Below are 14,555 nucleotides of genomic sequence, written 5' to 3'. Positions count from 1 at the left end.
AAATCATTCCTTTCTCTATAGTTGTTTGGTCCGTACACATTAGTTAGTACCCAAGTAAATCCATCCTCTACCATCTTGAATTTTAACGACACTGAAAAATTACCTATTAGCTCCTCCAAAACCTCCACCATATCCTCTCTCCAAAAAGTGGCAATGCCTCCCGAAGCCCCCCAAGAAGGTGCTGAAACCCAACTTATTCCTCTAGATTTCCATATGCTTCTTGCCCATCTTCTATCAATATTAGCTAATTTGGTCTCTTGTAGCATCACTATATCTGGCCTTTCTCTTCTAAGGAGATCCTTAATAAGCCTTCTTTTCCTAGCAATCCCCAAGCCCCTCACATTCAAACTGATGATTTTCATGGAGATAAGAGAATTGACTTCCCCTTCTGAGATTAGGCCCCTACTTGGAGGCTTTCCTTCTCTCCCCTCTTCCGCTAAATTCTAAATCTCCTTTTATATCTAAGATCAACCTTTCCACCTCTGATCTTTTCTTCTTCATTCGGTCATTTATTGTTCCATATCTACTTAAGATTGCTTTTGTTATGTTCCACCCTTCCGCAATTCCTTGATTTTCCTCCAAAGATTCCTCTTTTTGCCTATACTCCTCAAGGAAAGCACAAATTTGTCCCCAAATCCTCTCTAATTCCTCCCTCTGCATCTTTCCCAATATTGATTCATCCCCAACTTTTTTGTTGCTTTGAACCCCTGTTTTTACTAAAGCTTCTTGAGCCTCATATTTTCCTACCACTTCCTCTTTTTTCTTGTACTCCTCCAAATACATACAGATCTGATCCCAGATCTTCTCTAATTCCTTTTCTTGGGATTTCCTCTTCCTCACCTCTTTCGCTTGTTCTTTGTCTCCCTGTCCCCACTTAAAAACTATCTATCCATGGCTGTTGCTTCAAGTTGAGCTGCATAGGTACCTGTTCCAGGCAAAAAACCCACATCAGTATCAAAAAATGAATTGACAAGATTACCTGATAGGTTGTGGGAAGGGGGAAATGACTCCGGAGAGGCGACACATGGGGGATAAGGTCACGGTTAATCCTTCCAGAATAGGTGATTGTGGGTTCCCATTGTGTTCAGTCAATGTTGTTTTAGTCCTTGCGTCAGAATCTGTCTTTAGGTATTGTCCCCTGATTGATGACTCTGCGATCGGTGATCGAGATGCGTTCTGTTCCTCTAGTCCTCTATCGATGCCATACTGCTCTAGTGAACTGGGAGCATATTTTGGAACCGGTATCCCCTGCCTCTCCTCTATAATAGCTGCGGTAAACTCCATTTCCTTGGGTAGTTGAGAGTGCTTCTTCTGGGATGAGTCTAATTTCAAAGCCATCATTTTCCAAAAATAACAACTCCGTATGGAAGAGGTTCTATTGAGGGAAGAGATATCTTGGAGGCAAAAATCTAGGCATCAATGGATCAAAAAAGGGGATGGGAAGACCAAGTTCTTTCATGCTATGGCCAATGGGAGAAGGAGAAAAAATTGTGACCAAGATTGAGGTTGAAGGAGTAGAAATTGAGTCACAAGAGGAGATAGCCAATTGCTTTGTAACTCACTTTAAATCCATTTTGAGTAGGTCGTTGGAGAGAAGGGTGAGAATGGAAGATCTAGATTGGCCAGATCTATCAGTCAGTGAGGCAGCTTGGTTGGAAAGAGACTTTGAAGAGGAAGAGATAAGACAAGTTGTTTTCTCTACGGACAGGTCAAAGGCTCTTGGACCAGATGGTTTTACCATGGCTTTCTATCAAGAGTGTTGGGACATTATTAAAGAAGATTTGTTTGAGGTGTTTAGGGAGTTTGAAAACAACCATGTGATTAGTTGCGAAGCTAATGCCACGTTCTTAGCTCTCATCCCAAAGAGATTAGATGCCAAACACCCTAAAGATTTCAGGCCGATTAGTTTGTTGACCGGCATCTATAAGATTGTGGCAAAAGTGCTTTCTTTAAGGATTAAAAAGGTCCTTCCATCTCTCATTACTCAAACCCAAGGTACTTTTATCCAAGATAGGCAAATTATAGATCAGATCCTTATAGCAAATGAATGCGTGGAGGAAATGAGGAGATCTAGCAATCAAAGTTTTATTTGTAAGTTGGGCATTGAGAAGGCCTATGACTCAGTGGATTGGGATTTTCTATTAGAAGTGCAAAGTAAATGTGGATTTAGGGATAGATGGTGTAGATGGGTGAGCAGATGCATAACATCTTGCCAATTTTCAGCTCTAGTTAATGGAGGGATCAAGGACTTCTTCCCAACACGTAGAGGGCTCAGAAAAAGAGATCCTCTTTCCCCCTTTTTGTTCACACTTATGGCAGATGTGCTCGGTAGAATGATTTCTAAAGCAGATAGGGAAGGGCTGATAAGAGGTTGGAGGATAGGTAGGAATAATGTCACAATGACTCATCTTCAGTTTGCTGATGATATCATCATCTTTTGTGAAGGGAGAGACTTAAGGAGAGTGAGGAACCTAAAAGATCTTATTAAATTCTTTGAGTCTACTTCAAACCTATCGATTAACTTTGACAAAAGTTGTGTGGTGGGAATCAATTTGGAAGATTGGGAGGTAGAGGCTATAGCAGGTTCTCTAGAGTGTTCCATATCTGATTGGCCTTTAACCTATTTGGGCCTTCCATTAGGATCTAACCCAAAAGAAAGTCAGTTCTGGTATCCAATTGTGGAAAAGTTTGAAAAGAGGTTGGTTGCTTGGAAAAAAAAATTACATTTCGATAGAGGGTAGAGTGACCTTGATTAGGGCGACACTCGCTAGTCTTCCGGCTTATTTTCTTTCTATATTCAAGATACCCTCAAGGGAAGCCAAGAAGCCAAAAAAGGTGATGAGGGATTTCTTGTGGGAGCCAGGGGAAGAGAAGAAGGATCACTTGATTAGGCGGGAGATAGTCAGCAGAAGTAAGGAAGAAGGGGAATTAAGATTGGGAAATCTAATTCTTAAGAATGAAGCTTTACTAGGGAAGTGGCTTTGGAGATGGCTGTTAGAGAGAGAGAGGTTGTGGCACAATGTGGTGAATAGTATTCATGGTTGTTTGCAAAACGGTTGGGATGCTAGGGTATCTCGACGGGCGACTCTTGCAACACCCTGGAAGGCCATTCACGGAATTCTACCCCATTTTCTCAATCTAGTCAGGTATCATGTTAATTCTGGACATAATGTTCTTTTTTGGGAAGACATTTGGGTGGGCAACCAACCTCTTAAAGACCTTTTTCCCTCTCTTTACTCTCTTTACCTTTATAAGGAAGAGTTAGTAGAGGATTGTGTGATGATGAAAGTGCTTGTGTTTCAGATTTTCTTAGATTCTTCTTTGGCCCTAAACTAGGATTTTAGTTTCCGTAGAGGATTACGTGATGATGAAAGTGCTTGTGTTTCAGATTTATTGTCTTCACTTAAGTCTATTTGTTTAGATCCCCTCAAACCTGAAACAAGAATTTGGACTCCTAACCTGAATTGTTTGTTCACTTGCTCCTTTTTCTTCAAATCCCTTTGTTCCACTTCTGCACCTCAGAATTTCCACTTCTGCACCTCAGAATTTCCCACTTCTGCCGGTATGAGCGTATAGGGCTGTATTGATACTGTTTTTTATACTTTCTACTTTTTTACAAAACCGGTTTAGGGGGGCCGATTTAAGGCTCCTCCAACCCCTGAACCGATCAGAACCCCGATACACCCTCTGTAGGGCGTATTGGGGTGCTCCCGATACGATACGTGTCGATGTTTTGAACCTTGCTTGATAGAAATGAAAATTACAAAAATGCTTTTTCTTAGTGGTTTCTTTTATAATTTTTTTTTGATAAATGAGTGAAATTTTATTAAACTAGCAAATAAGAGTTACATGCAACCCGTGGAAAAGCACGAGATGCGACCTTTCCTTTAAAGCTAATTACAGAATTATAAGTACAAAAGAAATTACACTGAAGCCCAAAATAAAGTATCTCGGGAAACCCCTTGTTTTGCAAGTGAATCAGCCAATGGGTTTGCTGATCTGCCTACCCACTGAACTCTGATTGTCATATTCCTTGTTAACCATTTAACCTTTTTGAGAAGATCTCCAAAACCCCAAATCACAGTGTCTGGATCCTTCAGCCGACCCACTATCACCTGGGAATCCCCTTCAATAATCAGATGCTCTATGCCTAGCTGATTTGCAAGCTGGATTCCTTGTACAACAGCTAGTAATTCGACCCTTAAAGAGTCTCCCACACCTGCAGGACCTGAGTACAAAGATATCACATTACTATCTTTGTTTCTCATCACTCCTCATATGCCTGAAGGTCCTGGATTTCCTCGGCTACTTCCATCAAAGTTCATCTTGATAAACTCCTCCCCTGGTGGCATCCGTTCAACCCCATGCATGTCCTTCCTGGTAGAAGTATTAGCCACTGATAACCAACTTCTCCATAGGTCATCAAAAGAGTATGCATCAAAGATCTTTAGAGTTTTCAGCCACCCAATTGCCCTTGTCAAAATACATTCTTTAACTTCCGAGAAGTTGCTCTTATGCACTTTCACATAATTCTCTCTCTTTGTGTGCCATTAAAAAATAGACGGACTAAACAACAAACTAGTATCAAATGGTAGGTTCCACCTACACTCAAACAACGTAAGAATCCAATTCCATAAAGCAGTAGCAAAGGAGCAAGAGATCAATAAGTGGTGACAGTCCTCATTCTGAGATTTACAAAGAACATGCCAATCAGGGGATAAGCACCAATTTTGTCTTTTCTTTTGTAGGTTTTCAAAGGTGTTAATCTTACCATAATAAACTTCCCTTTAATTCTGGACATAATGTTAATTCTACCCCATTTTCTCAGATTCTTCTTTGGCCCTAAACTAGGATTTTAGTTTCCGTAGAGGATTACGTGATGATGAAAGTGCTTGTGTTTCAGATTTATTGTCTTCACTTGAGTCTATTTGTTTAGATCCCCTCAAACCTGAAACAAGAATTTGGACCCCTAACCCGAATTGTTTGTTCACTTGCTCATTTTTCTTTAAATCCCTTTGTTCCACTTCTGCACCTCAAAATTTCCTAGTTAAAGAATTTTGGACTAGGCCCATTCCCCCAAAGATTGTTGTTTTTTGTTGGAAAGTTTATTATGGTAAGATTAACACCTTTGAAAACCTACAAAAGAGAAGACAAAATTGGTGCTTATCCCCTTATTGGCGTGTTCTTTGTAAATCTCAAAATGAGGACTGTCACCACTTATTGATCTTTTGCTCCTTTGCTACTGCTTTATGGAATTGGATTCTTACGTTGTTTGAGTGTAGGTGGAACCTACCATTTGATACTAGTTTGTTGTTTAGTCCGTCTATTTTTTAATGGCACACAAAGAGAGAGAGAATTATGTGAAAGTGCATAAGAGCAGCTTCTCGGAAGTTAAAGAATGTATTTTGACAAGGGCAATTGGGTGGCTGAAAACTCTAAAGATCTTTGATGCATACTCTTTTGATGACCTATGGAGAAGTTGGTTATCAGTGGCTAATACTTCTACCAAGAAGGACATGCATGGGGTTGAACGGATGCCACCAGGGGAGGAGTTTATCAAGCTGAACTTTGATGGAAGTAGCCGAGGAAATCCAGGACCTTCAAGCATATGAGGAGTGATGAGAAACAAAGATAGTAATGTGATATCTTTGTACTCAGGTCCTGCAGGTGTGGGAGACTCTTTAAGGGTCGAATTACTAGCTGTTGTACAAGGAATCCATCTTGCAAATCAGCTAGGCATAGAGCATCTGATTATTGAAGGGGATTCCCAGGTGATAGTGGGTCGGCTGAAGGATCCAGACACTGTGATTTGGGGTTTTGGAGATCTTCTCAAAAAGGCTAAATGGTTAACAAGGAATATGACAATCAGAGTTCAGTGGGTAGGCAGATCAGCAAACCCATTGGCTGATTCACTTGCAAAACAAGGGGTTTCCCGAGATACTTTATTTTGGGCTTCAGTGTAATTTCTTTTGTACTTATAATTTTGTAATTAGCTTTAAAGGAAAGGTCGCATCTCGTGCCTTTCCACGGGTTGCATGTAACTCTTATTTGCTGGTTTAATAAAATTTCACTCATTTATCAAAAAAAAATTATAAAAGAAACCACTAAGAAAAAGCATTTTTGTAATTTTCATTTCTATCAAGCAAGGTTCAAAACATCGACACGTATCGTATCGGGAGCACCCCAATACGCCCTACAGAGGGTGTATCGGGGTTCTGATCGGTTCAGGGGGTGGAGGAGCCTTAAACCGGCCACCCTGAACCGGTTTAGTAAAAAAGTAAAAAGTATAAAAAACAGTACCAATACAGCCCTATACGCCCATACCGGCATATTGGGCATATCAATATTTAGAACCTTGCTATCAAGAATCATTTTCCCTCTTTCCTCCCCTCAGATCTGAACAGTTCAACATCTCTGTTGTCAATGACTATTTATTATGTGAAATCCATCTCAAAATGCTAATATAATATAATATAATTAGTACATCAAAGAAAGGTCTCTATTTATTATGCTTAACAGTAGTTCACATGGGTCCTAGATAGCTGAGCTGATTGCGTAAACAAGGCTATAACAAACGGGTACAGACACATGGACATAGATGAAGATTATAGGCAGTTATACAATGATTGCAGAGCAAACATTTTGCACTGGTCTGCCAAACTTTCACAAGAATATAGGTTGATAAAAGAGAGAAAGACAAAAGGAAAGAGTATGTCCTATACCACATTGTTCAACCAATCCCTTGTCTCTGATTTTGCTTTCTCTTTTGGATCCTGTCATGAAATGGTTGATAATGAGAAACAATGACGAAAGCAATAAAATTTAAAGATGATATACAAATAAATATTAGAATTTCATGCTTAAAAAAGAAGGCAACGAAAGTAAAACTATTTAAAACCCGGAATGAAAAAAAAATACATAAAGAAATAAGCTATAAGAAATATTCCTGGTTTCCTAATTCCTAGTATAATCAAACAGGTCAAAGCTCTATGAATTTTCCAAATAGAATGAAAATACACTAGCATAAATAGGAAAAAAACATTAAAAAGTGAAACAGGATAAACATGCCATGATCCAATGAATAAGTGCCACAAACATGTCAATTATAAGTTTGCAACTACAAGGTTCAAATCTTATTAGTAATGTCAGCAATCAGCAATTGGAGTCCCAATATAATATTTGCAGGACTAAAGGTAGGACAGAGAATAACTTACAGTTTTAGGTTGTTGACCCAACCCTTCTTTTGAGAAGGCTTTTGTCTTAGTTTCCTTTTCACAGACTTTAAACCTTTCCATTTCACGCTCAATAAGCTTGCGAGCATCCAGCAGAGCCTGCTCATAAGAGGCACTAACCTATGTCAACATATGTCAACAAAAAAAATTGATTGTCAAGTCCGGCACATTCACATATTAACAATATATGCTACACCAATTTATTCACATTTACTCATGAAGCACTAGATAGAGAACGTGAAGTTGCTAACACAAAATAAAGCTGCTGACACAAATGGTAACCGCAAGAACATTAAGTATCACCAATACAAACACAATGAAAGTTAGGTGCAAAAAAATTCAGAAGAAAAATAAATCATAGTTCAAATCAGTTATTTTCAGGTTAACAATCAGGCTAAAGATATCCTTCTTAAATGTGTATGATTTATTGACTGCCTATGTTAGAAAGAAGATGCTTATTGATAAATACAGGTGGTAAGAGGGGGATTTTCAATAAGGGAGCAACATACTACACAAGGAAAAGCCAAAGGAGGTTTCTGAGGATTCACCATTCATTTTGCCTGTTTAGACTGAGGATTTAGAAGAGTGATTTAACAAGGTAGGGGTGCATCGTTGCCTGGTCAGCTTCTATGGGAAATTGAAAGCAACATGGTGCCTCATCCACAGCTAAGAGTTATAACAGCAGCAGTTCCTTCAGCCCATTGAATATGGACACATGAAGGTCATATTGGTTACCTTGTGATATAGTTCAACCTTCAACAACAATAGAACATGCAGAAAAGCAATTCTTAGAGAGATTTGAGCATCCCGAAGTTACCAAAACATATAAAAGGAGGAAGAATGATCAATGGTTCCACCAAAGCTTCACCAAGATTTGGAAGCAGATAGTTTCTTTGCAACTGTTGAAGAGCTGCTGATAAAAAAATGTTTAAGAGTTTCTATTTTCTGCTTTCTATTTTAGGAGTTTTTATTTTTCTGGTTTCTATGTTAGAAGTTTATATTTTCTGGTTTCTGTGTTGAAACTTTCTATTATCAGTCTTCCTATCAATAACAAGCAAAATTTTATCAATATAAAGTGAAGATTAGTTGTACAAGTTCTTTTGTAGAGATAAGGAGTCTTATCTCTACCCTATAATGTCCTTTTACTTTTATGACTGTGCCAAGAACATTAACCCGTTCTCTATCCCTTGCTTTGATGGAGTATCCACCAAGCTGTTATCTTCCCTTGGGATCCAAGAAACCCTCGCCTCCATATTTCTAGTCAACCACCTGAACCTGTTCACTTCATTACTGTAACACCACAATGCAGCCTCCCTCTTATGTAGCCATCCAACCACCAGTTTTGAATCTCCTTTTTTTTATGAATTTGAATCTCCTTCAATAGTCAGTTTTTTTTACCAGTATTCAATAGTCAATTTTTTCACATTCATTTCTTTTGCCCTCTGCACACCTTCCATTACAACCATAACTTCAGCCCTTAAAGAGTCTCACACCAATCGGGCCTAAGAATAAAGTAGCAATATTTTTCTAGTTTCTATGTTAGAAATTTCTGTTTCTGGAGTTTCGGTAGTTTCCAAGTTCTGGGTTTCTATTTCAGTCAAGAAGAGAGTTCTATAAATATATATAATTCTGTTCAGATATGAGACTCAATGAATGAATAAACTAAGTTTCCTTCTTCCTTAGACAACTGTCTACTTCTTTGTTCTTTTGAAATCAGTGTTGGAGAAACATGTGATTTCTTCTTTTCTCTTTATTTTCTTGTAGTTCTCTGCTACTAGAAGAAAACCAGGAACTATATCTAGATTTCCCCTAGATTCAGAGCTTACTTTGTTGGATTTTGAGAGGGTCTGATTACCAAAGCATACTTTGAGAGAGTCTGATACATGATCAGAAGAAAATATTATAAAGGATGAAGACAGATATGATGACCAGAGATCAGATGGACTTGAAGGTATTGTGAAAGGATGAAGTTCTGAGCACAGATTTTTGAAAAGAACATGGTGCTGGAATTGAAAAGGATCAATGAGAAGAGGAGTATAAGGATTTGATGGAATTTAGGAAGACTACTCTTGTGGTAAGAACTAAGAAGATTTAGAAATCAGAGAAAGCGCCAAATATTTTTTGATAATTGAGAAATGATTTGTTAATGATATATAATAAAAGTTACAAGCACCCCAAGAAGAGGCATGAGGTGCAACCTCCCTTGAGAGTAAAGTGTAAAAACCAAACAGCGCACTAGAAACATGACATTACAATGTTGCCCAGTACAGCTGTTACCTCAATAGTCAATACCCCTTGTTTAGCAAGATAATCAGCCAAAGCATTTACTGACCTGCTCACCCAATGTGAGCTAACAGACATGTTTGTAGCCAGCTTGCTTTCTTTAGGAGATCCTTCTAGCACCAAATGACTAATCCTGGGTCTGCTAACCAGCCCACAACAATCTTAGAATCTCCTTCAATTAGAAGATGTTCAACTCCTATTTGATTTGCTATCTAAATACCCTGTAGAGCCGCCAATAATTCAGTCTTGACTGAGTCTCCTACTCCCACTGAACCAGAGTATAAGCTAAGATGTTGCTGTCCTTATCTCTCAAGACAACTCCTATGCCTGAGAGGCCAGGGTTTCCTTAACTGCTTCCATCAAAATTCAATTTTACCCAATCGTCAGACAATGGTGTCCAAAATACATTGACCTTTTCTTTCCTAGAGGAACTATTTGTCACTACTAACCAATTCCTCCAAAGGTCATCAAAGGAGAACAAGTGGAAAGAATCCAAAGTTTTCAGCTAGTGAACTGCCCTTGTTAAGATGCACTCCTTTTCATGGAAAATTCTTGCATTCCTTTCTTCCCACGGCTCTGATACATTTCCACATAATACTCCCTCTTTTGATGGGCCATGCAAAGACCGATGAATCAAAAAGCAGACTTGTATCTGCAAGCTGGTTCCACCTACATCCAAACAAGGCAAAAATCCAATCCCAAATAGACAAAGCATAAGAGCAGGAAATTAGTAAGTGGAAGCAATCCTCACCATTAGCTTTGTAAAATAACACCAATTAGGGGACAAGCACAAAAAAATAAAAAAATAAAAAGATTTTATCTTCTACAAACAGTCCAAAGTTTTTTTTAAAGTACATAAAAACTTTCATTAAATCAGAAAAAGGTTACAACCTGATAGGTGGCAAGTCATCACCCAGATACACAACAGATTATAAATAAAAATTAAATTTTCCACATTACATATTTGAAAACCCAAACCCTCCCCCAACTTATTCCCCAAGTCCTTATCAATTTGCCTAAGCTCTGGAAGAACCAAGATCCAATCTTCCACAGATCTGCTAAGAGCAGCTATCATCCTGTCCATACTGCCAGCTTTATCCTCGAATATTCTTCTATTCCTCTCCTTCCATATGTTCCAGCATATTGCAAATGGGATGCAGCTCCATATCACCTTTGCCTTCTTGCTTCCACCCAGTCTAGGCCATGTAGACAAAAATTCTGCAGCTGAAGCTGGTTGAAAGCTAGTTACTCCAAACATAGCAGTAAACATTTTCCACATGAAGCCAGAGAACTTGCAGAAAATAGACAAATGTCTGACATTTTCTTCCCGCTCCTCACATAGACAGCATCTATTAGCCATTTGGAATCCTCTTGATTTCAGGTGATCAACTGTCCAACCACTATCCATGTCAATGATCCATGCCAAATCCTCAACTCTTGGTGGAACCGGGTTTCCCCAAATACCTTTAATCTGATTTTAAATCTGTATTGGATCTGCTGAGAGCCAAGTAACATGGTTTGATTGAGAATCTTCCATTTTTACATTCTTTCCACCAAAGCTCATCCCTCTGTTGCTCTGAAATTTTCATACTTCCAGCAGAACAAAGTAATTTCAGGGGGAAAAGGCCTAGTCCATAACTCCTTAACTGGAAAAAAACTGAGCAGAGGGAGAACAAAGGGCCACTCCAAACATAGCAGTAAACATTTTCCACATGAAGCCAGAGAACTTGCAGAAAATAGACAAATGTCTGACATTTTCTTCCCGCTCCTCACATAGACAGCATCTATTAGCCATTTGGAATCCTCTTGATTTCAGGTGATAAACTGTCCAACCACTATCCATGTCAATGAGCCATGCCAAATCCTCAACTCTTGGTGGAACCGGGTTTCCCCAAATACCTTTAATCTGATTTTAAATCTGTATTGGATCTGCTGAGAGCCAAATAACATGGTTTGATTGAGAATCTTCCATTTTTACATTCTTTCCACCAAAGCTCATCCCTCTGTTGCTCTGAAATTTTCATACTTCCAGCAGAACAAAGTAATTTCAGGGGGAAAAGGCCTAGTCCATAACTCCTTAACTGGAAAAAAACTGAGCAGAGGGAGAACAAAGGGCCTTAAAGAAGGAGGCACAAGTAAAGAAACCTTTAGGAATGGGGAGACCAAATTCTTTTGTTTGGCTTTTAGGGGATCCAAATAAACACTATCTAGGACACGAAGAAGTTTTGTAAAAATACCAAGTTCAGCATCCCTTAAACCCACACAGAAACCAAAATCCCAATTCAAGGACAGAGGGGAAAGGGGGGAGGGAAGAAAGTGGGAGACAACTTTATGCTTAAACAAGGAAAAGGAACAGAATGAAAGGAAAAGGTCCTTGAGGGCTGAAGAACCCACCCAAACATCTCTCCAAAACAAAACAGAGTTCCCTGAACAAGTATCATACCTGACAAAGTTAAGAAATTGGGGAAGGATATTGTGAATCGATTTCCAAGGAGTAGTCAAAGTAGCCCAACGAGACACACCAGTATCTCACTGTTTCTCCAAGCACTCATGAATACTAGCTATCACCTCAGACCATAACTTCTCTCTTATGGTGTCCAAAGTTTTCACTAGATTAAAAGGTGGGCTATTTGGGGTCGGGCCAAGCAAGAAGAAGTAGGGAGCTTCTGATCATGGTCAGTTCATTTAGGGTGTTGGTCTGTTGGCATGTGTTGGATTTTGTTTTTTCCCATTTGGGATTGGTTTTGTCTTAAGATTGTTTATCCTTTTCTTTTAATTATTGAACTGAATTTGAATTGGATATTTGACTATTGAATCAAATCAAATTTGAATATAGGAATTTTTAGATCCACCAAGTTCAAATCGAATTCAGATATACCCCTATCCGAATTCAGTTCAATCTGTTTGCAACCCTACCAATGGATCAAACTCTACTATCCTCGTCACAGGGTCAAGGAATACCCCATCAAGAAATCAAGTAAAATAATAACCTTGTAAGGTTCTCAATATCTCAATCCACATCTAAATCCAAAATTCTAACTAACCTTAGATTAGATATTTCCCAATATCTAATCTTGTTACCCCTCATAGGGTTCCTTCCTATGGATAAATTGCATTTCATTGCTTTCCAAGGAGAAGAGAACATTGTTCAATTTACTAACACCCTATATCCCATCCATCTTAATTAAATATAATGAGTGGTGTAATCACAAACCGCAACAGTTTATCCAAATCCAATGAGAATCTCCACAACCACTTTCAAAACAACAAAGTTTCTATCCACCAATCTACCTTGGCACTCAATCAAAGGTTACCACCTAGAAGAAGGCTAAAGTAATTAAAAGGCCAACTTGATATGGAACAGCCTACCACACCAGAATAACTTAATGGTGCATCCTATTTTAGCTTGATCCCCACAATGCTACTCTCACAGCTTAATCACGAGCCTAGAAATCCTCCAAAAACATCCAATCAGAGTTCCAATATCTCTGGCCTCTTGATCCTCACCATCTTCGCAAAATATGATTAGGTCATCAAACTGTAAGTGAAAAACCTATATGCTCTTATAAAGTTATATTTAACCCTAATGCCTTCGAACACTCCCATCTCATTCAGTCTCTAAAATAGCCTCCTAAATACATCCACCATAGTTACCATCACTAATGTGAATAAAAAAAAAAAGAGATGAGGAGTCCCCCATCTAAGACCTTTTTTCCAATCACCAACACCATAAACTGAGAAGTAAAATTGCACTCTCCAATCCACTTTTTCATGTATGCCCAAAACCCTCTTTTTCAATACAGCCTCCAAAAAGAGGAACAACGAAATCAGCAGCTTTCTCTACATCAAATTTACAGACTATTGGTAATAAATATTTGATTTATTATTTGCCTAAAGGCAATCTTTTTTGATAAATGAGTAAGCATTTTATTAATCGAGTAAATAAGTGTTACAGGCAACCCAAGGAGAGGCATGAGATGCAACCTTTCCTTTAAGATTGATCACAGCATTACAAAATCAGATGAGCATAATTACAATTTACAAGGTAGCCCAAAATAAAGAATCCCAAGAGACCCCCTGTTTAGCAAGTGAATCAGCCATCGAGTTTGCTGATCTGCTTACCCACTAGACTCTAACTGTCATATTTCTTGTTAGGCATTTGACTTTTTTAAGGAAATTTCTGTAGCCCCAAATCACAGAGTCTGGATTCAGCAACCATCCCACCACCACCTGAGAGTCCCCTTCAATAAGCAAATACTCTACCCCTAGTTGGTTTGCGAGCTGGATTCCTTGTACAGCAGCAAGCAATTCATCCCTTATGAAATCTCCCAGGCCCACAGGGCCTGAATATAAGGATATGATAATACTATCTTTATTTCTTAGAACTCCTATACCCGAAGGAGGTCCAGGGTTACCTCTACTACTACCATCAAAATTCAGCTTAAAAAACTCCTCCCCAGGTGGCATCCATTGTACCAAAAGTCTATTCTTCCTAGTAGAAGTATTAACCACTACTAACCAGCTCCTCCAAGGGTCATCAAAGGAATAGCTACCAAACAGGTCTAAAGTTCTCAGCCACTGAATTGCCCTTGTCAAAACACAGTCCTTAACGTCTGATATGCTTCTTTCCTTTTTAGAAAAGATTCTAATGTTTCTTTCTTCCCAAACAGCCCACAAGATTAATGTTCTAACACACTTCCACATAATTCTCCCTCTCTTTGTGTGTCACACAAAGGTGGACAGACTAAACACCAAGCTAATATTAGATGGCAGGTTCCACATACACTACATCCCAAAAATCCAATTCCATAAAGCTGCCACAAAGGAACAAGAGATCAGTAAGTGGTAACGGTCCTCACTCTAAGCTTTACAAAGGACACACCAGTTTGGTCTCTTCCTTTGCAGGTATTAATCATACCATAGTGCACTTCCCAACAGAAAACAGCAACCTTTGGGGGAATGGGTCTAGTACAGACTTCTTTAACTGGGAAAGCCTGGGGTGCAGGAGAAGAGCAAAGGGATTTGAAAAAAGAGGAGCAA

The 14,555-nt window shown here is 38.9% G+C and overlaps 1 protein-coding gene across 8 annotated transcripts in view; it reads right to left on the bottom strand.

Moving 5' to 3' along the window:
* Window positions 1-14,555, bottom strand: part of LOC148844480 (uncharacterized) — a 62,958-nt gene that overhangs the window by 38,824 nt on the left and 9,579 nt on the right. For 5 of the 8 annotated variants that reach the window (XM_088954694.1, XM_088954693.1, XM_088954691.1 and 2 more), the window contains 2 exons: window positions 7,215-7,331; window positions 6,723-6,773 (listed from right to left, as the gene is read on the bottom strand). In XM_088954694.1, coding sequence (XP_088810820.1) covers window positions 6,723-6,773; window positions 7,215-7,331 — 168 coding nt within the window. Of the gene's footprint in view, window positions 1-6,722; window positions 6,774-7,214; window positions 7,353-14,555 lie in introns of all 8 variants that reach the window. The other 3 variants (XM_088954690.1, XM_088954688.1, XM_088954689.1) reach the window with 1 other exon arrangement.

Source organism: Nelumbo lutea, chromosome 7 (assembly GCF_056320005.1).
Source record: "Nelumbo lutea isolate HS-2025 chromosome 7, American lotus-T2T, whole genome shotgun sequence".
NCBI lineage: Eukaryota > Viridiplantae > Streptophyta > Magnoliopsida > Proteales > Nelumbonaceae > Nelumbo > Nelumbo lutea.
Note: the sequence above shows the minus strand (reverse complement) of the source record. Positions and strands in the feature narration are given on the sequence as shown.